Source organism: Nesoenas mayeri (genome assembly GCF_963082525.1).
Source record: "Nesoenas mayeri genome assembly, chromosome: Z".
NCBI lineage: Eukaryota > Metazoa > Chordata > Aves > Columbiformes > Columbidae > Nesoenas > Nesoenas mayeri.
In genome coordinates, this window is record NC_137542.1 from 76,702,998 (window position 1) to 76,729,744 (window position 26,747).

Here is a 26,747-nt window from a genome sequence, read left to right on the forward strand (position 1 = left end):
TGTGGAATCTTGTGTCCAGCTGTGGCCCCTCAGTTCCAGCAGGACAGGGAACTGCTGCAGAGAGTCCAGTGTAAGGCAACAAAGATGCTGCAGGGAGTGGAGCATCTCCCGTGTGAGGAAAGGCTGAGGGAGCTGGGGCTCTGGAGATGGACAAGAGGACACTGAGAGGGGACTCATATCTAAAGGGTGAGTGTCAGGAGGATGGAGCCAGGCTGTTCTGGGTGACAACCCCCTCCATTCCCCCCCCCTCCACCCCCCGCCCTGTGTGGCCGCGCTCCGTTCCCCCTGTCGGGCCCCTAGAGGGCGCCCGCGCTCCCCGGCGGGCCGGCTGCGGCGCGCGCTGCCCGCCCCCCGCGCGCTCGCTGCCCGCCCCCCCCCCCCCCCCCTTCCCGCGCGCGGCCCCCGCCCCGCGGCCGCTCGGCCGCGAACCCGGGACCGACCGGGACCGACTCACCGGGACAAACCGGGACCCGCCGCCGCTCCGCCGGGCACCCCAACCCCCCAACGCGCCGCTGCTCCACTCCCCCCCTCCTTTTTTAATATTTTGTCTTATTTTTCCCTCATGGCGTTGGACATGGAGCCGCCGCTTTGATTCCCTTGATTTTTATTTGAGCTTTTTTCCAAGGATTTTCCTCTGGATGTTTTCCCAGCGGTGGGAGGACCCTTCCCCATCCTTCTCCATCTCCTCGAGTTAGTTCCCTCCGCGCCCGGAGCCTTTTGGACTGAATGCAACTTTATTTTGCTTTTCTCTTTTTATTCCTCACCCTTTTCCCCTTTGCTGAGCGCCCCCAAAATCCCAATCGTTTCAAAAAGCAACGAGGGAGAAAAGGCTGCGCCTGCATGTGCGGCTGCTGCTCAGGATCCCGCTCCGTAGGTGTGTGGTGAAATATGGAGAATAGTCTTGGATGTGTCTGGGTACCAAAGCTCGTTTGGCTCCTTTTCGGGTTTACACTGGCGAACCTGCACCCTCCAGTCTCGGGTAAGTCTTTATTTCTATTTTCCCGAAGCGATGTGGTTGTTTTTCTGGTGCTAACAGACTCCCCCCCTTCCCTTTGCAAGTGGGGTTTGGTCTGCGCGCTTTGATTTTGGGGGGTTTTGTTGTTTTGAGCTTTAGCATCACTTGCCACTCGGAGAATTGGGGTTAGAAGCGCCTTGTGCAGCCTTGCAGAGAAAAGGCAGCGCTGGCAAGGAAATCAAGCTGAAATGGGGTATAATTAGTGCGGGGTTAGTTCCTATTGCCTTCAGCACCCCGATTTAACCGCTTGGAGCTTTGGGGGGGGTCTGTGCTGCAACCAAGAGAAGGGGTTTGTTGCCTTTGGTGGGTGAAGCAGCAGGCGAGTTGGGCAGAAAGCGCAGTTACCCGCAAAGCATCTTCCAACTCCAGCAGCGCTGCGATTCACCTCTCGCCGTGCTTTCTAATTAAAAATGGCAAACGTGCCGAGGGCAGAAACGAGCCAGGGATGCTCTGAGGGTGCTTGTGTGTGAGGTGGAGAAAGATTCAGAAGCGTTTCTTATTCTAAAATAAAAGAGTGCGAGCCAAGAAGTGTTAAGAACTAAGAAAGTGGAGCTTTGGTTTGCAGGGTGTCAGTGCATGGTGGATGCGAGGGAATATTCCCCATTGCTGCTCGGTTAATTCTCTCTAAAAGCAACCAAGGGTCACTTGAGAAACCTTGAGAAAAGGGAGAGCCTGCAAAAGAACAACAGCAACAAAAAATGAAGGAGGCGAGCACAGGTCTGCGCACATCGCAGCGCCGGAGGAACAATAGGAACCAACTCCCCGCACGCCAGCACTAAAGCAGGTTCTTTTTTGTGATGGGGAAAGTGCTGCAGATGAAACGTTTTGCTAAAAAAGCAAAGAATCCTCGGTGTTTTGTGGCCAAGCGCAGGTTCTGAGCTGTATGCAAATGGCAATCGGAGGTGGTGCTTCCTCGCCACAAACCGCTGGGTCTTTTGCTTTTGGGGAGTTAGCGAGTTGAACTGGGAGATGCTGCTTTGCTACAGCAAGAGGTTTATTTTGCGTGTGTGTCCGCAGCGGTGTCCTCTGCCGTTATTTGCGTGGATGGTGGGACCTGCTAACCCGGAGCAGGATGATGAATACGTGTCTCTCTTGTGAACCTCGTGTGTCTCTTGCTTTTCCAGCCTGAAGGCTGGGAGAGGGGAGACATGGCAGTGATGCTCCCTGGGGAAAAAGGTGATTGACTTGCAGCTCGAAGGGATGGAGCGAGAGCCTCTATGGGTGCCCGAGCTGCCGTGTCAGAGGCCGAACGTGCCGCAACCCCCTTTTCCCCACAGCATTTGGCGTCGCACGGACAAAAAAACCCAGGCTGTTTTCCAGCCGCACGTCTCGACCCTGCGATTCCCACCCCGTCGATGATACGCGGGTGTTCGCGACGCCCATTTCGAAGGCGGCGTCTTCGCTTTGCGCCCCGTTCCTTGCGCTTCGCAAGCTGCAAATGGGCAAAGTTTGCCCAGCGTCACAGCCCCGGGCTGAGTTGGTGAGTCCTCGAGCATCCCCGTTGCCATCCCTAAGTAAAATCAAGCAGATTTTACCCTTTTTTGGGCAAAGCTGCCACCTCTGCTTGCTCATGGTGGGTTTTCCACTGGTGAGGCGCAGGCGGAACAAAGGGAGATGCTGCACGACGGGGCCGGTTCTGCTGCCCGAAGCACGGGGGCACATGCCAAACTTTGGTACCCGGCGGCGCATCCATGGGCGCCTGGCTCGAGGGGCAAAACGTTTTGGGGGATGCGACGATAAAGTGAAGCGTGACGTTGGACTTCTTCTGGTTAAAAACATGTATGTGGGGATGAAGAGTAGACGACGGGCAGCGTTTGCCATATTGGTAGGAGATCGTGCAAAATGTATTCGTGGCGGATGCGAATTCTGTAGTGTTTGATTATTTTGGTTCTGTACGGTTCATGCTGCTGATGTGTTAAAGTAACCGATGTGGATTTTAAATCCAGAATGTTGTCGATGGGGTTTATACCAAGTGTAGCGATGTCTAGATTTCATACGTTTCTTTATCCTTGACAGCTACTTCCTTGCCTTTCCTAGTACAAAACTTAGCATGAAATATCTATTCCGCGACCCAAGACATTCCAGCACCATCAGGATATTTCTCCATTTGGCTGCGATCGCCTGTTTTACGCCGGGGCAGCAAAACCTTTGGGACAGGACTGTTAAGGGTTTGTGGTCCAAACTAAGGACTTCCAAGATGAAAATGATTAATAAATACATCTACACTTTGGAAGCGAACCCGTGGGGCTGCTCGTTAATCCCATCCTGGGGTAATTTGGGTTCTACCTGAGCTCGGTCGCGTGTGACACCTGGTTTGGCTTCTTTTAACAGAGACGCAACAGCTAAAATAACTTGGAGAGTCATTCAGCAGTTGCTCGGCACGTGGATTTTCCACCAGACGTCCTTTAGAGGGCCGGCAGCGCTTTTATTAACGTTACGAGAGAAAATAACGCCACAAAATCGAGCTTTTCCTGCTGGCGTGGAAGGATAAAACTCTACAATGGGTTTGCATGGTGGAAAAGGGGCTTGTGGAGTAAAGGGTGGAAGAAGTTTGTGTTCCGCCGCGGCTTTCATGGTTAATTAACCAAAGGCAAAAAATCCACTCGCTCTGTTAAAATTCTCCCTTGGGTGAAACGTTGACCTGATTTTTTATTTGGCAAACGCGTCCACATGTCCCAACATCCCGCTTTGCGGCCTCACTTGTCATTGGGAAATAAGTGTGTCCGTTGCCCGTCTCCTCCTCCCCATCTTTCTAGAAACTTCTCGATCTGTTTGACCACTTGTGCTGTTGAAAAGCAATTTTACTGTTGTCTGCGAGATAAAGGATGCTCAGGAATCCTTTTTTTAATATTGGCGGAGAGCCTCGGGCACTTGAGATTTGTCCCTTTGGGGCTCCTGTTCAACCTCCTGGAAGGAAAACCCATCAAACTATAGAAAGCGATGGCTGCAAGTGAAGCGCATCTCTTGATTTCTGACAGGAAATTCACTGCTAAAATACAGTATATTATTCCTAAGAGGTAACACGTCGGATAATTGTAAACCTTTTTAACGACGTTTCGCGTTTGCAGCTTTGATGTGAAGGGCTACAGCTAAATTGGGGTAATGACAGAACATCTCGCTCGAGAATTTGGAGGTATCTGTGCTATAAAGGAAGGTGGATTCTCGGCGAGGTGCGATAAACGCACGGTTAAACGTCTCCATTTCAGTCATTTGTCGATGGTAATGTCAATATATGCTGTAACGTTATAAATGCTGCGAAGTATTCAGAATACATTGAAAACGACTCTAAATTGCCGCCCGAAATTTCAGCGAAATCGCGCTTGTCAAACAGAGGAGCTGCAGGAATAGCGTCGTCTTGGATATCTTGAAAACGGGGCATCTTCTCACCCTGCAAAGTCGAGTTTAAACCAGGGAGACTGGTGATGTTTGGGTGATTTTGGTTGTTTTTCTGGTGCTTTACGAAGAATCAGTTTAATCGGATTGATCGTGTGCGCCGGCCCGTGGTCACGCTCAGAATAGAAGGTGAACAACCTCCAACTTTGTCATTTCCCGAGTTTTTGCTGAGGACACCTAACTGGCCACGGTCACGGTGGGACCCAACAGGTTGTGGTCATGGTGGGACCCAACAGACCGTGGTCATGGTGGGACCCAACAGACCGTGGTCATGGTGGGACCCAATGGACCGTGGTCGTGGTGGTACCCAACGGACCAAGGTCATGGTGGGACCCATTGGGCAAAGATCATGGTGGGATCCAACTGACCAAGGTCATGATGGGACCCAAAGGACCATGATCGTGCTGGGACCCAACAGTCCAAGATCATGGTGGGACCCAACGGACCAAGGTCATGGTGGGATCCAACCAACCAAAGTCATAGTGGGACCCAACGGACTGTGGTCGTGGTGGGACCCAATGGACCGTGGTCATGGTGGGACCAAACGGACCGTGGTCGTGGTGGTACCTAATGGACTAAGGTCATGGTGGGACCCATTGGGCAAAGATCATGGTGGCATCCAACTGACCAAGGTCATGATGGGACCCAAAGGACCGTGGTCGTGCTGGGACCCAACGGACCATGGTTGTGGTGGGACCCAACGGATTCAGGTCATGGTGGGACCCAACGGACTGTGGTCCTGGTGGGACCCAACAGACCAAGGTCATGATGGGATCCAACGGACTGTGGTCGTGGTGGGACCCAATGGACAAAGATCACGGTGGGACCCAACGGGCCGCGGTCACGGTGGGACCCAACAGGCTGTGGTCATGGGGGTGGGACCCAACAGATTGTGGTCATGGTGGGACCCAACTGACCGTGGTCATGGTGGGACCCAACGGATCGTGGTCGTGGTGGGATCCAACCGACGAAGGTCATGGTGGGACCCAACTGCACCAACGTGTTGACTGCTGAAGGATCGACGTGTTTTCTTGCTCAGGTTGAAGTTTGAATTCTTGTCTTGTGCCAGATCCCAAGGAAGGACCAATTGCTACTTTTCTGTAGGTCTGGAATTATTAATTATGGTTTTGGGTGGAGCTTTTCCTCATTTTCCAAAAGTCATGGTGCTTCTGTTTCTCTTCTCCAAAGTGAAAATCCTTTTTCCTGCTTTGTCCCTCTTTTGTTGTATGCACAACATTTTGTCTTTTTAGATTTCCAACTTGCATTTTTGGCGTTAAGAGTAAGGAGATACACTGAGGTTGTGGAAGTTAAAATAACTGCGTGCTTTGGAAGAGCAGATGTGTTATGAGAAATATATTCAATTCTGTTACACGTAGACGCTGATTCTCTACAACTAAATCCGTATTGATATTAAAAGGGTCGTTAACATCTCTCTGGAGGGGGATATTGTGTTACCAGTAACTCCATCAAGCTTTTCCATCTGGGCAGGGAATTTGTCGGAAGCTGGTGTTACGTTATTAGAAGTATTAGTTCTCTCTTGATTTGCGTCTAATTGAATTACGCCATTAATAGAACTCGATTACAATCGATGGGAAATGATATCGCCGCCAGGACGGTGACCGCTGGAGGTTGTGAGTCGTGGTTTGTGCTCAACCAACCGGTCGCAAATGGGACGGCGCCGTTAATTCCCGTAACGAGGAAATTTGCTGATCCTGAGCGAGGGGGAGATTCCCCGTATGTGGGGGTGTTGGCTCCGGGCCACCCTAATCCCTGGGCAACATCGCTTCGTTGCCAGTTGGTTTTGTTTGGAATCGAGTGGGAAATGGTTTCAATCTCAAACATGCGATAAAATAATACTCTTTGTCTCCTTTCTTCATCTTTTCTTTATCTTTCTTCCTTTTTTCTTCTTCTTTACTCTTTCTTCTTTTTTCTTCTTCCTTCTCCCTTCTTCCTCCTTCTTCTTTACTCTTCTTCCTCCTTCTTCTTTACTTTCTTCCTCCTTCTTCTTTACTCTTTTCTTCTTCTTCTTCTTTACTCTTCTTCCTCCTTCTTCTTTACTCTTTTCTTCTTCTTTACTCTCTTCTTCTTCTTTACTCTTCCTTCTCCTTCCTCACTCTTCCTTCTCCTTCCTTACTCTTCCTTCTCCTTCCTTACTCTTCCTTCTCCTTCCTTACTCTTCCTTCTCCTTCCTTACTCTTCCTCCTCCTTCCTTACTCTTCCCCCTCCTTCCTCCTTCCCCCTCCTTCCTCCTTCCCCCTCCTTCCTCCTTCCCCCTCCTTCCCCCTCCTTCCTTCTTCTCCCTCCTTCCCCCTCCTTCCTTCTTCTCCCTCCTTCTCCCTTCTTCCTTCTTCTTCTTTACTCCCTTCTCTCTTCTTCCTTCTTACCATTCTTCTTCCTTTTCTTCTTGCTTCTTCTGTTTCTTCTTTCTGCTTTGTTTCTTCTTTGTTTCTTCTTTCTTCCTCCTCCTTCTTTACTCTTCTCAATCCTTCATTTCTTTCTTTTTCCTTACATAAGCTTAATCTGCCTTTATCCCAAATTCCTCAAGTCCTGCAGAGAGTGAAGAATCCCCGTATGTGCCCAATCCCGGCCGTCGCTGTTGCGGTTCCTCATCACTCCTCCTTTTCATATCAGATGTCGCCCAACATGCCAGGAAGGACAAGTAGACCTGTTAATAATTAGAGGAAGAGCTCATTTCCCAAAAGACACCAAACCCTCGAGACTTGGGAGAACAAGCTCACACCCGATTTTTTGGAGATAGCGGCCATACAGATGAACCGTTTTTCCTCAGGAAAGGAGAAAGAAAGGTGTAGAATTATGATTTTTAAAGACTTTTAAAATTAATTTCCCAGCAGAGGTGGACACCAGCTGCTGCTCTGGCCACAGCAGAAGTATAAAAGCAAGAAACTCCAGTGGCAATTCACAATAAACAAGATTATCCATCATCATGAGACCGGAGAGCTATACCGTCAGGAGTATGTTATAGCAGAACCCTGGGCTATATTATACCATTAATTTTTTTGAAAGTAATGCTCTTGACAGGTTTTAATGGGAAATTCCACTTACAAATCAATGGTGTGATTCAGCCCGCTATTTATTAACACATTCCTCAGATTGCAGATGAGTGAAACTACCTGAGCACAATTCAAATGGCCCTTAAACGTGGAGTGCGGTCGGATTGGAGTGTCTGATAATTTATATTGCCAGGCTCTGGCTCACTAAATGAGATCTGTCTCTGAGCATTAATATGCCAAATACCTGCGAGCAATAACTATTTCATTAGTTCTGATTGTTCCTGACATCTCCTGCATCACCAGGAGTTTCCCTCATCACCCTTCGCCGGGCACCGGCATTTGCAAATAAATGTGCTGTTCCCATATGGGAGGGAAATGGGTCGTGTCAGAAATAAATAAACCTTTATAGAAGGTCAATCTGGGTCACCGCATAACTAAAAAATAAATAAAAAAGGTAGAATTGCTTTTTTTCCTTGATTTTCTAATAGATTTTCAGTCATAGCAGCGCTAATAATCTCACTTTCCCCAAGCTGCTCCGCAGAGTTCAATGAGGATGAGCAGGTGCTTATTGTACGGCTAAAAAATACCTATAAATATATATTTATATATATAAAAATAAATAAAAAATACATATATATATATATATAAAAATATCTAGTAAAATGCTTTGAGATTCCTGGGGGAAAATGGTCCGACATGACCGGAATGTACGTTGTAAAACGCTCCTCGTCCCAACGCTTGCGAGCTTCAAATGAGACTGGCGATAAATGAGATTTTAAAAGGCAATTTGGTGAGCGTCTGCTGAATATTTGGCCTCTTAGTGTACAATCCATCAGCGACTTAGCGGAATTTGGTTCTCATTTTTTTGTAGAATGTGGCATATACATTATAATATAAGAAAGCGAGCAGCTGATGGTTTCCAAAATGCAGCCTGGGAACAACCTGTTTGGCTCCCGGGAGGAACTCGATTTTTCAAGATGATAATCCATAAACATTTATTTGTAGATCTCTCGCAAAACTATGACTGAAAAAACCCCATTTTCCACCTTTATGGTCATTATTCTTAAAATAATAAGCGCTGAAGAGCCTCCCTCACCCCTCTGTTACTCCATTAAATACATTCCCGGCCTTCGCACCCTTAATAATTTTGAAGAGGGGACAAAAAATCCCCCTTGATTTTACTTTTAGTGGCAACAGGTGACTTGTTGGCATTGCCCATAGTGTCATTTTTCTGCTTTCCTGGTAACAAAATAAAGATGACAACCCAACAGGTAAATAATAATAACAAAGAAAAAAGGCGGGAAAATCTTAACCTATTGCCCATGATTTATACTTCAGAAATCACCCTAAAATTCCCAAGCCAGGACTTAATTGTCAACAGCTTGGCCTAGAAAGGTTACAGCTGCTCTTGCAAATCCCGCTTTGTGCTTTTTTATCGTTTATTTTTGTCCTGTTATAATTTGGTTCCTCATGACAAGTCGATGGAAGCGAAGGAAGGAGGAGGAGGAGGAGGACAACCCAGCGCTGGGTTTAACGTGTTCTGTGAAGGCCGGACTCCGGTTAAAACACCTTTTTGATGTCTCGGAGCTTTGGGTTTTAATTCAGTGCGTGTCCTTAAATGCAGAACAAATCCAGATTTGATGTCTTGGGGGGAAATTATTGAAATTGATACCAAAAGGGCAGGATGGGGCTGTTGCAGTCCTGTTACCATCACCTCTTGTGGGTGTTTAACCATCTTCTGCCCGTATACCCGCCAGATTTAGGCTCAGAAGGGGATTTTTCCCTAATAAACAGGTTACCAGGGACTATTTTCCCCAGTTTTCCATAGAATGGTGTCTACTGGGCTTTGTAGCATCTCATGTGCCATTCAGGAACATTATCCCCACATCTCCAGTAGTTACGTTTTCTGGTCTTTATGGAGCTCTTAAGAAAGGTGGCTGGAATTATTAATAGATAAGTATTAATATTTTGGGTGTTCGTGGCATTGTGGACCTTCCCACAGTAGATGTCGTGTTGTGTGGCTCTTCTGTGGAGTGGGGATGACGACCCCGGTCGTCCCTCCCCATCCAAAACCCCATTTGGGATCATTTTGTGGTTAAATCGGCGCCTGCCCGCTGGGACCTCCCTGCGGCGAGGTGGGAAATCATCTCTTTTAACTTCCCATTCCTGAAATCTTGTAGTTTAAGGCATAATAATGTATGTTAATCTCAGGAGAAAAAGCCTCAGCTGGAGGTGGCGAATTGTCTGACCCACCTCAATGTCAGTCTGGGGATAATTCCAACCTTTGCGAGGTACCGACTTTATTCCTGCGTAATTGAATTTCATTTTGACGACTGTATAGTAGCAAGAAAACCTTAACGCTGATATTAAACAAGACACCGGGTTTTTTTCAGCCTTGTGCAAACGATTTTGAACCCCTCGAAACTTTATTGTCTACTCGATTGTGCTAAAGAATCACAGAATCATTTTGGTTGTACCAAGGTCATATGGTTTCCATACTATACGTGGTTATTTGTGTATATATTCTATTTATTTGTACGTATTTAAGCATGTATGTTGGTTTGGGCATTGCTGTAGTAGAGTATTTTTGTATCTCGGAAATATAGATGCACAAATGCACGTGTACATATGTGAATATATATATCTATATATATAATGTATGTGCACATATAGTGAGAAATATATATTCTTAGTAGACTATAGTTAGAAAAGCAGAAAGAAAAACATGTACACTACTGTGGTAACTCCTTTTTTCTTTTAGACTGTGAGCTAACATATATATATATATAAATATATATATAAATATATATATAAAACAATATAGAAAGATTTGGTTTGAATGGAATGTTTCATTTATTATTGGGAGGAGTAATATTTGGCCTTGTGTGAATCAGAAGTTCGATACCAGATTAAAGACAATCGCAATTGGTACGTGAATTCGTTAAGAACAATTTTTTACATAGAAATTTAACATCTTATTAAACTTTAATAATTAACAGTACCCAGGGATTGGTTTTATAGGGATAAATCAAAAGTAGAACTTCATGCCAACTTTGCCCCCCCTGGGCTTTTCTATTTTCACTTCCAAACAGCGATAAATTACGCGTTCTCCATACAATTAATGTGTTTTTAATGAACAATTAGAAGATTGCTGTGGGCTGAAATTAGCGTGAGGTGAACTTTGACTTTTAAAGGGAAAACTGCCCTCTGCTTTTATACACGCGCCAAACTGTTCCCGTACAAGTTTGAATGTATTTCCCATCTATTTAATTGGTTTTTTGTGTTCTTCCAGCTTCTTCATAAGGCTCTAAAGGTTTTTTTGTACGGCCTAGAAAGCCGCGTTTCCAGGTTTGGCTTTGAGTAATTAGAAGCGGGAGGATAATTGATTGGTTATGTTTCTATTTCTGGGTCGCCCGTGACTTCAAAGCCAAGTGCTGTAAGTGGGCGATCAATACGGGAGGAAAGGTACATGACATCACCTTCCAGAACTGCGGATTTCTCCTCATTTTTGGCATTTTGTGAAGTCCAAGGACAGAAAAACCGATGGTTGGACGTCCCCTGGGACCAAAGCTCTAGAAAATACCCTCTCTTGGCACGATGTGCTGGGATCTTTCCAAGAACGGTGACAAGTCCTTTGGCAAAGCTTCTTGAAACGACTCAAATTAAGTGCAAACCACATTGTCCAGGTGGGTTTTGTTGTAACTTTTGAGCCTAGAGGCCTCAATTTGTTTTTGTGAAGTCGGGTCGATCCGTGTTTATCTGAGGTGGCGTTAATTGGGCAGATCCTATAGAAAACATAGGGCGATTATTTCTAAATGAGTTGTACGAAATGCTTGGAAGAAAGAGAAAGAATTACCTAAAAACAGAGGGAAACTGGAGAAGAGAACTGGGCGTCCAAATTAAATGCAGCAGCGGTAATTTAGAACGTGAAAAAACCAATTTATAGGAAGGCACTGAAGTGAGGCGAAGGGTTGAGAAACAAGGCGAATTGCAGAGCACAAAGATATACGTAACCTGTGGGTATTTTCTGTCGAATAAGTTGCATTCTTAAGATTTGTGGGCTTTGGAGTCCTCCAAAGTCGTATTTAAACTTTCACGCTTGAAACTTTGGGTTTCAATGAGGGTTTTTTCTTTCCGGTTAACACCCAGCTGAAAAACAAGCGCTCAAAGCTGTTTGTCACTTGTTTCAATTTCTGGTAATTGCAAGTAGATTGAAAAGATTTTGATGCAAATTATTGCTCTAAAAATTAATCAGCCTCTGCAAGAAGCCACAACACGATGTTTGTGAAGAGACCTGTTGTGAATTTTAAGCCGTTTGTGTGCTGACAGGAATATTTTGATGGTCAGAAGCAAAAAGTCCTTGGTCTGTGACAGGAAAGGAACCTCTGAGGGGCTTGTGTGTTAAAACTCATCTACTGACTTTTCAAGGAGAAATCACTTTGTGTTTGCTTCCGAGGATGGAAAAGGGTCAGATTTTGGAAGGGGAATTGGTATTTGGCTTCTTATATCTCATATTTCTTGATCCAGCTGTATTCTGGCGGTCAGGGCTGTTTAGGGAAGGGAAAGTCGCATCTACAGAGCGGAACTGCGGGAGATTTTTATGCACTTGGAAGGATTAAGGAGACTTTTGAACATTGTCTTTTAGTTCACTGGAATGCTTTGGCTTTTTTTTTTTTTAATGTTTGTTATTAGTTTAAAAAGGATTGTTCTTGAAGCCAGAACCAGGGATGCCATTTTGAGCCCTGAGGTGATTCTGGTGCCGCCATTTTGAGCCATGAGGTGACTCTGGTGCCGCCATTTTGAGCCCTGAGGTGATTCTGGTGCCGCCATTTTGAGCCATGAGGTGATTCTGGTGCCGCCATTTTGAGCCCCTGGGCAGAAAAACCTATTTACTGCGCAGCCAAGATGCTCTAATTTTGTTCATTAAGCAAAGCTTTTGCTTCTCCATCCTTCTCTTTATATCAGCACCTTTTGCCTTATCTTAGATACAAAAATTCAGGTGGGGACAGGCCAGAAGGAGATGGGGACCAGCGGCTGGTTTGGTGACGGGACCTCAGGATTATTTCTGCACTTAAATGACTTTACTGGGATATAGAGAACAAAATCTGATTTGTATAAATAAATGTATAACCCAGTTAGTTACTGCAAAAAGGTCAGAACAAAACCAGAGGCTACAAGAATGTTAAAATAATTCCCAGAATATATGTTGTTTTTTTTGTCCCAGATGTGGTAATGAGTAAAGCAAATGATGAAGGACTCGAATTTGGCTCATATAACAAAATTGCAGAGTTTAATTAGTGATAGCGCTTCTGTCATTTCATCTTCAAGCGTTGTATTAATGGAACAAGCGCTCAGCGATGATCTCGGGCTTAAAAAAACTAAATCAAGTTTTAATGCAATTTCTTTTCTGAGTAGAATTAACTAGAAGGATTTTGCTGCCAGAGCTCTAACATTATATCCAATCCTATAATAAAGATTTTTTAAAAATGTATTACTAACAAAATAATTTCACATATTCAGTGTTACTTATCCTCTTGTATCCTACATAGGAATGAATTTCTTGGCTTGTATTTTTGTGACAAAACAGCTTTAAGTTCAGCTTTGATTTACCAACCACTCCTGCAAGTCTGGGGGGAAAAAGGGCCTTTTCCAGCATCCCTTGAGGCAAAAGTTCCCCTGGACCCATTGAAAATAAAGGAATTAATCGAACTCGGTGGATTTTCTCCCAATTTCACGTAGGTAATTTTACACCATTAGGTGATTTTCCATTCTAAATTGTTGGCAAAATATCATATTAAGCTAGAGAGCGATGCTGAGAATGAAACACAGAAGCAGCCTGGGGGAAAAGGGCACCGGTGTTCTCACAGCTCGAGTGGGTTTTTTAGTCTAAAAATCAGCGTTTCAAATTCAAATTTCTATTCTAAGCGGCAGGGACTTCACTTGGACCTTCACCTTAACTTGTACTAAATAGAGTGTGTATTTGATATAATAGTTACGCCTTTGACTTCCCAGCTGTCATTTAAATACTGGAGGTTTTTCTATCCCTGAAAAGTGCAAATGACACCAGAATATTTGCAGCTCGTGGGCTGCAAATGGGGTGGGTTTGGGAACAAAAGCTCCGATTTAAACTCCGGTAAAGAGAAGCGAAACAGAATAAGACATAAACTCTTGAAATGCTGAATGGTGTTTGGGGTGTCTGTATATAATTAAATGGGATAAATGGCAACGCACGCGGTCGCTACTACCTGGAGAGCTTGATGAATGAGCTACGCTCCATCATCTTCACGTATCGCCCGCTGCAGGTTACTAAGTGACTAAGTGCAGGTTACGAGGCTGGTAAAAACTGATGAGCAACCTGGAATTTGGCGCCGGCCCCTGTCAAAGCTGCGGCAATTAATGGACCATAGAATAGTTTGGGTTGGAAGGGATGTTTAAAGGTCACCTAGTCCAACCCCCCTGCCATGAGCAGGGACTTTGTGAGGGGTGAACTGGGTGAACTGGGACGGGAATTGGAGTGATGACATCGATTGCATATAGCGCTTAGAAGAAGGGACTTTGTAGAGCTCTTGGCTGGCGGTTAAAGGGCGTAGGTAACCGTGATTAGCCTTTTTTATAATGAGAGGTTAATTAATAAATGGCTGAGTAAGGGAGGGAGGTTTTTGCACATATATTCCTCTGTGGTCGTCGTGCCAGCAGATGGGGGGTAACTGGTATACGTAGGTGAGCAGGGATGACTTGTCTACCCGGGAGGGCAAGGGGGACAGGTCTACCCAGGAGTGTAGGGGTGACTTAAGAGGACAAAGGGTGGCTGATCTACCTAGGAGAGCAAAAGGGGTGACTCTTATATCCAGGGAACAGGAGGTGACAGGTCTGCATTGTGAGTAGGGGGTGACAGGTCTATCCCAGAGGGCATTGGGGCTGGTCTACCCTGGAGTGGTTCATGGGTATGAGAGGTGGGAAGGGACAGACAGCTGCTGTCACATCACCGGTGTTTGGTGGTAAAGCAGGGGAGCGATGTCCCCAGCCCAAGATGGACCTGGTTAAAAACCAAGTCCATCCTGCCGCCAAGCAAATGCTGCGTTATCTAATGTGGAACTTAGTGAGGATGTAAAAAAGATTCTTCAATCCCCCTTAGGGCTTTAAGAACAACACGGAGAAGTTCTTCACTGGCTTCAAAATGACAATGACATTGAAGATGGTGTATCAAAATAGACTGTAATGCAAGCAAATGGCACAGACCAGCGGTGCGGATAATCCCTTGTCTTCCTTCTCACCTGTAAGAGCTGAGAGCAGCCTGTTTGGTTTAGTTACTTTTATGGCTTTGCGGGGGAAAAGAAGCATGAAGCCATTCTAGCACAAATATTTTAATCCATTCTAGAATCAAATCACTAAAATGCATTTGAATACGATATTTATTATGCACTTTGCACGAGGAAATGGGAGGTGGCCTCTCTACCTGAGCACCGGTATCTGAGCAATGCTTCACGCGCTGAAGGCAGAACGGGCACCATCGATCCTGCCGCGCTCAGGAGGGAAGAGTAAAGCAGCATTGATTTGGAAATAGTCGTAATGGAATCGGGGCTGGTGTTCGCTGGGAATGGATAAAATGAGTGACCTTTCTGCTGCGCTCTATCTGCTTAAATCAAACCGTAATAAATGAGGCAGCGCTTTCGGACAAACTAATCAATAGGCCGGCGCAGTCAAGGAACCTCTTATCACATAAGCTGACTGGGTTGGACTTCATCGGGTGAGTTATAGCTCTGGATAGTCCTTGGGAGCCTGGGGAGAGCACAAAGATTCCAGAAAAGGAGGAAACTTGGAGCGGATTCATTGTGGCTGTTGCACAACGTGCAAACCTTCCAGGTTTTGACAATTCGCATCTCATGTTGTTACCCTTAATCCTAGAGATGCCGTTCTTGGTCCTCTGGTTCCTATTTCCTACCCCAAATGTGGAAGGAATCATGACGGTACCTCAAAAGGAGCTTAGAGGTGCTCGGCCTTGTATAATTTGAATTATCTAACTTGGTGATATTATTAAAAGGCTGTACAGAACCTCTTTGTATTGAAAATGTGGCGTGTTTAAAGCATTCTGCATAATAATAATAATACTTAGCACCTTTGCAGCGGTTCTTTTAGACAAAGAGCTGAGAGCACTTAGTGGGAATTCTCCAAGTATAGGTGACAGTAAATCAAAGCTCAAATCTTTTGAGTTGCTCCTTGTGCCTATCAAAAATTGGGCACAATTATCAACCTTTATGTTACAGATAAAGAAAAGGGTCGCGGTGATGCGCACCGAGATCAGCGCCGCTTTGCTGGTATAGACACAATACCACACGGTCTTTGAAAGAGGCTTAATTTATCCTTTTCTTTCTTTCCTTTTTTATTTACAATCCATTTCCTCTGTGTTTTTCTGCCTAATTATGAAGAGTAATGTCACACCCCTTTCCCCGGCAGCATTCTTCACTGTAATTATATTTTGCACTTAAATAATAGTTTTCACTCAGATTTCAAAGTGTTTCACAAAGGTGTTAAATTTTCGCTGTTCAACCCCGGAATGTGACGGTTGGTTATGAACTCGGGGCTCCCGCAAGACACGAACGAGCCCTTTCCAGGCGGAAATAGCATTTCACAGCTATTATTTCCATCTTTATTTTATACCGTCCTCTAAGTGGGATCCTATAGTTTTAATTCCAGTAGATTTTCCGCATCCTTTCTCCTTTGGGAAACACAGCAAAGAGGGCTCTGAAAAGTGCTCGTTTCTTTTGAGTTTATCCTAAAAAACACATGTTGCATTTGGCAGCCTCAAAAATGGGCTTTTCTTCTCGAAACGGCATTTTTGGGGGCGCTGGGTGTTTTATTACATTGAGGAGAGGATGAACTTGGTGGAGGTTTGTCTGTTTTGTTGGGAACAGATCCCGTCGCTCCGACTTGCTCAATAAGACCAATGGGGCCTGGTCTTGTTCAACAAGGCCGACGGGGCCTGGTCGCGCTCAACAAGGCCGACGGGGCCTGGTCGCGCTCAACAAGGCCAACGGGGTCTGGTCTTGCTCAACAAGGCCAACGGAGTCTGGTCTTGCTCAACAAGGCCAATGAGGTCTGGTCTTGCTCAACAAGGCCAACGGAGTCTGGTCTTGCTCAACAAGGCCAACGGAGTCTGGTCTTGCTCAACAAGGCCAACGGGGTCTGGTCTTGCTGAAAGGATGAGGAGGGGCTCACGTACATCTTAAATGTTCAAAGCATCACTCAGGCTTAATTACCGCTAATTCATTAACGTATTTTACAGCCCAGAAGTGCCTTTTTTCAGCGCTCAGTCTCAGCACCTGCTCTCCTAAAAGAAAACGTCGCTAATGTGTATTTTATGACTGTGTAGCAAGGGAGAAGATGTGATGATTTGGAAACCTCCACGTCAGTATGCATTAAATTGGGACTTAGTCATGGCTAATTAGCAAACGTTGACCCAGGTGGTGATTTATATCATATTTCTTGGGGTAAAAACAGTAATTTTCCTGAAGAACAAGAGTCATGTAGTGGAGGAAGGACGGGATGCTCGAGCCGAGCGAGAGGGATGGAAACACCATCGTTCCCCGAGCCCTTTGGGTAACAAAACTCAACTTAGTTCACTTAAACGCAAAGGATTCCTAAACCTTTTCCTCTTGTTTCCAAAAGGAGAGTCATTATTCACCTAGCGCTGAGTTATAATGAATGGCAATTAAACGAGCGTCATTAAGCATCCAAGACGCGGCCCAAGCTGGCTGGTTGTTTCGGAAGAATTCTGGGGTGCGTAAATAAGTTAGAACTGAGATTATTGCACCGTTGTGCCACTTTTTTTGCTGTCTGGATTTATCTTAATCCAGATACTTTAGGAGAAACAGGAGGAGAGAAAATCAAGGCGTCACTTCTATTAATAAGATTGTTTTTCTTGCTATCACTCAATAAGGAAAAACACTCGGAGTGGTGAGAAACTCTTGCAAAATGTTGTGGTTTTGTTAAACTAACTGTGAAAATAGACGTACGGACAGTATTACACTCGATGCCTCGCGCTATCTATCGACGTACGCACAGCAAATCAAACAGAAAACCAAAATGGAGGTGAGATTCGGGTTCTTTTGTGTGTTTGGCGCAAGAATAGGCTGGAAATTGCGCATTATCCGTGATTACTAACGAGCAATTATTTTTGCAATGGTGGGTTTTATTCAGTGCAGTTGGGTTGGTGGTTGGTTTAACCAGCGCTAAGTCTTTCCCGGCTTTAAGTGGCGCTTTATTGCCGGGTTTGAAAAGCAGCTCTATATCCTGAGTTCTGGATGCAAAGAGCTTTCGTTAATGAATTTTTCAACTTTAGTAACCCAGGAAATTGAAAATGAATGAATATATTCTTGTTATGGAGCAAATGCATCTTAGATCCAGAAATAAAAGCCGGTAAATTAGCTGTTGGGTATTTTATGGTCTCTATTTTGACTTGTCATTAATGAGACTATCCTAAAAATTATAGCCCCGTTCTTAAAATAACTGATACCACGCCAAATTTATCCGAAGGCTGGAAAAAAGGAGGCAAATGGGTAGAAGATTCTGGGAGCGCTTTATTCTGGTCTTTATTCTGGTCTTTATTCTGGTCTTTATTCTGGTCTGATGGCAACGGCCGCAGCCCCAACATGAGCAGAGGATCATAGGTTTGGTTGGAAAAGACCTTTAAGATCTTTGAGTCCAACCGTTAACCCAACACGGCCAAGTCCACCTCAAAATCACATCCCCAAGAACCTCGTGTCTGTTTTCAACCCCCAGCGTCACATCGCTCAGGAAATTGTGACTTGGTAGATCTGGGTTTGGTGGTGTTGCTCGTCTTTGGAATTTCTGGCCGTAGCTTCCAGGGTTGGTGCAGAAGCAGGTGGTGTCTATGGGAAAAAAGGTTTAGATTGATTAGTGGTCCATAAGGGATGGTTGGGAGCTAGTTGGGTTGTAACCTCTACCATCGCTCGTGCAACAGTTGTGGGTTCTGGGGTGTGCGAATGTTGTCTTGGCTTGTGGAAGCACCCCAAAAATCCATTTAGGCAGATGATAAGCGCCAACCAGACTTTATTCAGACCAGAATTGCTTAGCAAAGAACCAACCGGTTGGTCTTCATCAAGACTCTCCTCCTTAGATCCACGACACCATCTTAGGAACCTTCCTCAAGGATTGGGGTCTTAGTGTAGGTCCCCGGGTGATGGAACCTTCCCATGCAGACGTCCAAACCAAAATTACAATGACCAAAAATCCTGAAGCGCGTGAATGATGTTTCTTTGCTGATAAGATCAGTAGAGACCAGTATCTCTTCTATTTACACCACGTGTGTGCCCAAAAATCAGCTCCCCGTGGGCCTGGTAGATGTTGTTGTCCACCAACAACACAAAATCCCTTTGGATTGTGTATTATCTACATTTGGCGCCCAGAAATGGGTAAAAACCCCAGATTTTACGCAAAAAACCTGCGTGATGGAGGAGGATTGAAAGGGACCTTAAAGTCCAAGCCATGAACATCTTCACCCAGAGCAGGTTGTCCAACCATTCATGCGTCGTATCAACGATTTCATTCAAAACAGGAGGAATTCAAGGACTTGTTTGGCGAGGGATGGATTTAAGCTCGCTCGACAGTGCTGACTTTCATCTCGGAATTAGTCCCGCTTCAAATAATTGCGTTTGAAAAGGCCTCAGCAGGCTGCCGCTATCAAAACCTTTTGAAAGGTCTGTTGTGTTTGATTTTGCCGTTTGGCTTTTTTGAAACGGCATCAAAGGAAAAGACAAAGAAAGGAATTGATAAGAGACGCCAGCTCACCCGTGTCCCCCGCTGTTAAAATATGTCCGAGCAGGCTCAGGACGCCGAGGGGCATTTTGGGCCAGATGCTCTTTGGTGACGTGTTGCGAATGGAGCTTCTTATCTGGATAACAGAGGTTCAGCAAGAGGTTTGTGTCTCTCTCTGTCTTTTTGAATGAAGTTCTTATCTGGTGGATTGCCTGTTGAGAAGCTTTTCTCCACCCGCTCACCCAAGGAGACCACGTGTGAAGGACCCAAGGAGGCGACGTGCGAAGGACCCAAGGAGACGACGTGCGAAGGACCCAAGGAGACGACGTGCGAAGGACCCAAGGAGACGACGTGCGAAGGACCCAAGGAGACGACGTGCGAAGGACCCAAGGAGACGACGTGCGAAGGACCCAAGGAGACGACGTGCGAAGGACCCAAGGAGACGACGTGCGAAGGACCCAAGGAGACCACGTGCGAAGGACCCAAGGAGAAGAAGTGTCCATCACAGCCCAGATCACAAACTCACACAGATTGAAGTTCTTCCTAAAAATACAAGTAGAATAAGAGCTGGAAATTGGCAAGATGTCCCAGGTTGATAGATCCCATCCTCTCTTCTGGTGGATCTGGCCCACAGCAGAATCCACTGGGATTTACCAACAATTCTTTATGTTCCTTTGGAAATAAGAAGCAACAAAGCTGCTACTAAATCAGTCTCTTAGGCACAAATTAAAATCAGCATGAAAACACAGATGCGAAGCTTTTTATTGACTATACCCAGATAAACCCCAAAATCTGGGCTTAATTAATTAGCTCTTAATCCTTCCCTAAAGGAAATTTATTTCATTTTCTAAATCTTTGCTGCAGTTTGGGATCCATTTTAGTGCATTTTCTTTTTAAGTTTATACCACATTTCCCTTAAGAAACGTCAGCGTATTATATTTGTAGTTTATGGATTATATGGATTATATATGTAGTTTATGGATTGATTTTTATTATGATCGATAGAGCGCATGAAGGACCTTGATTAATAGAAATACCCTCCAGAATATTTCGGAGTCTCCGTTCTCTCCATTCCCCAACCACCCAATTTTATAAGGGCTCCAGTCTCAGGCATTAACTAAGGTTCTGATCCCATTTTTTTTGGAATTTTGAGCTAAAACCACAAAATTTGCCACCAATTTGTGCTCTTGGCTCTACCAAATCTTTGGATTTATGTCAAGCAAAGAGTGGCGAAAAGTCTCGCTTTATTTTATAACGACTTTTACGGTAAGTTCACAACTTTTTGCGCCCAAACGGTGCAATTTCCTCTCATTCTGGTTCGCTTCCTTCACTTTTTGATATTTATCGGCGCCTTCGTCGCAACGAATGCTCCTCATTGAACTCCCTTCAAGGCTTTTATTTCCCTTGAAGCACATTGATTTTCTTACATGAAAAATTAAGCTTCGCTTCTTGTTTTGATCTCGGTCCCGTTTGCTTTTCAGCTCGGGAATTGGAAGCGGAAGGTGACGCGACGTTCGAGGCGCGTTCGGATGTTTCCACCTATCTACTTATCCTTCAGTTTTTATGGGTCACTTTTGCTATTGGTTACACCTCTAATAATTATTTTGGTTATAATTGTGTCGCTTTTAAAACCCAGAGATACATGATACATGTAACGCTCATAAAACTTTGCGGGTGGCCGCGAAGTCTCTTAATTTGCTTTTTAATGCTCGTACCTGGGGATGAAGAGAAGACGGAACGAGACGCTTTCGATCTTCTAATACATTTTATTCCTTATTTTTCTTATTTGGCGTCTTCTGGGCCATCACCGGTATCGCTTGGTGGTTGATTTGCCCACGGAGAGACCCGAACTCCGTCATTTCTCTCCCGCTCTCTCGCCCTTTTCTTCTGCGTTTCGGAGCGGGGAGGTTTTTAGGTGAAAATCACCTTTATTCTATTAATCAGCGCATGGCAGTGGGCGGTACCATAGGTTTCCAGATTATCGAAGCGTTCGGAATTGTGTCCCGGGTGTCATACGCGAAGACGTCGCAATGGTCGCGTCTTGTTCCGTTGAGTAGAACGGTTATGGGACTTAACTCATCCCACTCCCCCTTCCCTTCCACATGTGGGTGAAGGAGCTTGGGCTGACATTCCCTTCTTGTTCATCTAAACGCTTCTCTAATTATATATATATATTTCTCTAAATAGATATATTTTTCAGCCCACTTGCTGCTGCAGAAGGATGAAGGACTCAACAGTTGTTGGAAATATTCCGCGCGTGACGTTCCGTTGCGTGCCAAAACCCAACAAAGTCACTTCGGATGCTTCAGCTCAAGCTTCAAATTCCTTCTTCTAGAGAGGGTTTGGAGCCACATCGGTGCAAAAATGGCACGGCGGAGATATCACCATCCCCTTTGGTGACGTTCCAGCTACGTAATCCGTTAAATAGGAATAAACAGAAGTGTCTAAACCCAGCAGGTTATCCACACAGCTAAAAATACTCATGCTTTCCTCTTTGACATCTCAGTTTTAGCTGTTCTGCTCTCAACCCTCCACTTTTTGACCTCTGAAAGGGTATTTTTTCAGCCGGTCCATCTCCAGATGATTCTGTCTTATTAATTCTTGTCCCGAGGCGCTGATTGAACCAGACAGCTCTGGCCACCCTTGCCAAAAGTATTTGCTCCTTAGTTCGCCGGGGACGTGCGTTCCAGACAGCGTTTGCACTCGCCCTTTAAATTTAAGCCTGGCCTACGCTCAAGTTCACCAGATCTTTAAGGGCGTTTAGGCTTGACAGACAGAAGAAAGTCGGTTTTTATTGTGTTTTCTGTAGCGTTTTCTCCAAAGGAAAGAGAATTCTTGGGAAGTTATTTGCAGAGAAGCCAAAGTTATCGTGGTGTTGTTGGAGATGGATTTGACAGGGTCCTGGGAGTCGAACACGCTGCAAATGTGCTTTTCTTTGTTATTTTGCTTTTGTTGGGTCAGCAGGGGCTTTGACTTTGGCTTTTTTCTTTCTCATCTTCTCATTCTGCTTTGGGGCTTTTCCTTTGGGTTTAGGAGAAGCTGCTTTACCTGGTCCCTCTCAATCGAGATTATGGAGGATGAGAATCTCTGGGTACATCCCTTTCCATTTAGAGCTTTAATTTACATATAAATTAATCCAGGATCCTGTAGACAAGTATCAAATCTCCCTACAAGAAGAGACTAAAGCCTGAAACGCTTACAAAATAACTATTTCAGCATCGGACTCTCCGCATTTTTGTTTCTTGTCTCCAATCATCATTTGTGCATCATTAATTACAATGGAGAGACAGCGATTCCTTCCGAATTTGGCAATCGCAATTCGCTTCTGATCCTGACGCTTCTCCCCCCGATATTTCCAGAACCGTATATTACATATTTTCTTCCTGTGAATATCATCGTGGTACTAAATGCGATTACACGACATAAAAATAGAGTAATATATATATGAGAAGGTAGAGCAATATATACGCGATAAGCACATCCCTTCAGTAACGCAGGAAATCAATTGAATAATAAATCTTGGCACAAATTGAACAACATTTCTGCTTTTACCTCTGAAAATCCTCAGTTTGGCCCCTACTATTGGTCCTTGAAGGTGTCGTCCAAATGGCCGTGAATACGCAGGTGAGATTGCCAATACAATACATAGTTGCGTCTATATTTGCGTTTATGGCGTTAAATTAATAAGATTTAGCAAAAATTTGATGTATTTGTATTTTAGGCCACGTGAATCCGTTGCTCGTGAGGTGATTTCTTTCTTAGTTCTCCAGCGCAGTTTTGTTAGGCTGGGCCTAACTTTGCAAAGCACAGTTTGGTGTATTGAGATAGATTTGCGTTGTTGTTGAGGTACGAGCAGTGTGGTATTTAATAGGGTAAAAATCCCGGAGGACGAGGCTTGGAAGGGTCAATATTCTGCAAGGAAAGGGAAAAGATTGAGCAAAACGAGGGGTTAAATCTGCACGAGAGCGCGGCAACTAAAGCCATGAAAAATGAATGAACAGTAAGCGCGACGAGATCCGAGCAGAATAAAAAGAGACGTGAGAGGAGGGAGGGGAAGAGACGCGACGTGTTTTCCTGATGTTTTGGTGCCGTGTTAGTGGTAATTTCACTTATCTTACCTCTGTTGAGTCCAGAAATACCGTTAGCCATAGGAGAGCCGGTGTCGGAGCGTCGCTGCGGTCATTCCTGACTTAGGATCCGCTCAAAACCAGAAGATTTCTACCCCAAACTGGTGGATTTCTACCCCGAACCGGTAGGTTTCTGCCCTAAACAAGTAGATTTCTACCCCCAAAATGCAGATTTCTGCCCCAAACCAGTAGATTTCTACCCCCAAAATGTAGATTTTTTTACCCCAAACCAGTCGATTTCTATCCTAAACCAGGTGATTTCAACCCCAAACCAGTAGATTTCTATCCCAAACCAGTAGATTTTTGCTCCAATCCTGTTGATTCCTGCCCCAAGATAGTGAATTTCTACCCCAAACCAGTAGATTTTTGCTCCAAACCGGTAGATTATTACCCCAAAACAGTGGATTTCTGCCCCAAAACAGTGGATTTCTACCCCAAACCAGTCAATTTCTGCCCCAAATGTGTAGATTTCTACCTCAAGCCAGTAGATTCCTGCCCCAAACCAGTGGATTTTTGCCCCAAACCAGTGGATTTTTGCCCCAAACTAGTAGATTTTTGCCCCAAACCAGTGGATTTCTGCCCCAAACCAGTGGATTTCTGCCCCAAACCAGGCGATTTCTGCCCCAAACCAGGCGATTTCTGCCCCAAACCAGGCGATTTCAACCCCAAACCAGTCGATTTCTGCCCCAAACTCGTAGATTTTTGCTCCAAACCTATTGATTTCTGCCCCAAAATAGTGGATTTCTACCCCAAACCAGTTGATTTTTACCCCGAACCAGTGCTTTCATTCTTGAGATGCATTAATGTCTCTTCCCTTGTCACCTTGAGCCAAAACTGTGGAGAACTTTAGTAATTCAATCCTTATAAATTAATCTGCTGCCGGTTTTATTTTTAAGCACGACTCCTTGGGTACAATTACAAACACTTGATCTCTTGGTGGAATCGCGTAGTTGTCGGGATCCCCGTTTGTATAATTCATCCTATTTACTACAGTTTTAGGTGTGTGAATTTGATTCATCGGAGTTTCTAGACCTTCACATTTTGGCTTAAAGATCCACTTAAAGGGAAGAATTGAATGTGTATCGGCCGTTAATAATAATAGATATTCTATAGGGATTTATGTTGCGGCGTTAAGCGCAACGTATCTCACCTTTGTGAGGTGATTTTGCGCTACGTCCCCAATTCACCGTCGCGCGGGTTTAGACAACAAACTCATTCCAGTTCTTCCTATTGCAGCAAGGTAGGGAATCCATGTTGCTTTAAATTAAACGATAAAGGGAAAGAAATTTGCATGCGTGGCGCAAAGCCCAGGATTGTTTTATTGGCGGGATGGTTGCGTCTTGCTCGGCGTCTCCTTTCTGGAGACTGAAGGACGGCGTTTGATTTGTAAAGGTCTCCGAGATGTTGGGAAAACTCCAGCAGAGCGTTTAACCACATCCACGGTCTCATTAAAGCAATCTGCTCAGATATGGAAATGAATTTGCTGTGTTATCCCTGGCCCCGGGCTAAATATTCCCACATAATGACCAGAACGTGGAGCGGGGAGCGCAGTCAATTAGAGCCCGGGGGAGCGCGGCCTGCGGAGCCGCTGGGGCCAGATGGCCTTTGATTAATGGGACACCCCGTGTATTTTGGGCATCTGGCAGACAGATCGTCACCGATTCCGTTTCTTTGGGCCTGGTCGATGTGGTAATTGCCGGGCCGGGGGTCCCCACCAGCTGCAGAGCCTGATGGCGGGAGGGCCCGGCGGCCGCGGCGGCAGCTCTGGGCCTGCTTTGTGCCCTCGATTTTATTTGCCCACGAACCGACGTTCTTGGGTTTTATTTGCCCACGAACCGATGTTCTTGGGTTTTATTTGCCCACGAACTGAGGTGGTTGTGTTGAGGTGACCCCAACACCATCCTCATGGCAACACTTGGAGCAGAGTCCCCATGGCCATGTTGGTTGGGGACACCATCTGCATGAGGCCCCGCTCCACTGTTCTTGGATTTTCCCCGCAAATAAAGTTAATCCCTTGTTATCAATTAAAACGCCGCTTCAAACAGAAGGAAGACGCTTTTCTTTTCCGCACATGATAAACCTGGGGAACGCGCGTCACCCGATTTCAAATTTCTCTCTTAAAACGTAACGCAGGAAGGGCAAAAAGTGCTCGGTAACGCGTCAGCGTTTACTTTAAACCCCTAAACGTGAGCGTTTGAACTTTTTGTGCTGTAAAAGGATTGTAAATCTGTGCTCATTCAAGTGATGTATATATATGTTTGTATATATGTGACTCTGGGGGCAAAGCGTTACATAATGAAATAGATGTTTGTATTTGAGGGGATATTTTCCCCCACATCTGCGCAGTCGGACACACACAATAGACACAATGGAGACGGTTTTTAAAGCGGTCCCGGGGGGGCGAGCAGACAATGGCTACCTATAGAAACCATAGGGGTTGATACTAAAAAAGCAGCATCAGTTTGAGGTCTAGTCCTTTGTCGTTGCCCCTCACGTTGTTTAGCGGGAGCGGAACACTTTGTGAAAGAGAAGAGCAAGTTGTTGGTTTGATAGTGTCTATGTGGATTTGCCGAGCTCCTTCACCACCTGCTGTTGTATGTGACGGTGACACCGAGCGAACGCTCCGGTAACGCCTGCAAAAATCGCATCGTTGTCACTAACAGACCATCCCCAGGACCAAACTCTTTGTCCTAATGTCGCTCGGTACGTTGATTTTCTCCCATAGGCGCTGGTTCCTCACCGTGATTAACGCAGCCCGAAACCACTTCATTTGTGTTCTGTACCCCCCGTGAAATACTCCACGGCGCTTTATTGTGTTTCCCACACCGCTGCGGTTTAATAGAATATATAAGAAGTCCTTCTCACTAGGAGATAAGGATGTTCGCTGGCGGATGCTGCTTGAAATATTTAATTTGCATTTTTTGTTCCGAGCTTAATAATAATTAAAGCAAAACCAACCTGCCAACAAAGGGCTTGCTTGACAACAAGGATTTCGTAGCGCTTTAAAGCGTGCTGAGAACGTATTTATGGCCGATGGAGCGAAACGAGGAGCTGAGCACACACTTTGTGTTGAGGTTGCGACGGGAGTTTGGTGATTTTTATGCCGTTTGGGTGCTTTTTAAGTCATGATCTTCCCTCTGAACAAACTCCTGGGGTTATTTTCTTATCCCAAATGGTTTAGCAGTTACTATTAAATGAGGAGGGATTAGGATGTTGTACATACAATTCCCCCCTGTCCTTTTGACTCCTGCCTAAACCGAGCGCTGGTTTCTTGATGGTACTATTGAACTCTTGAAACTGAGAATGGAAATCCTTCAGCTAATTGGCGCCGGACACTGGCGTGAATGGCCTCAATCCGCTTACGCTCTCATTAACATGCAAATTAAGTTTCCCTTGATCGCCACCAACGAACATGAAAGAGCTGAA

General features: G+C 45.2%; 1 protein-coding gene across 1 annotated transcript in view; it reads left to right on the forward strand.

The window, feature by feature from the left end:
• Window positions 1-888: 888 nt before the first annotated feature.
• DCC (DCC netrin 1 receptor) overlaps window positions 889-26,747 on the forward strand; it is a gene marked incomplete at both ends in the record, with an annotated part of 255,054 nt that continues 229,195 nt past the window's right edge. Inside the window, one exon of the mRNA XM_080362678.1 lies at window positions 889-979. Within this exon, the coding sequence (XP_080218804.1) occupies window positions 889-979 (91 nt within the window). The remainder of the gene's footprint in view (window positions 980-26,747) is intronic.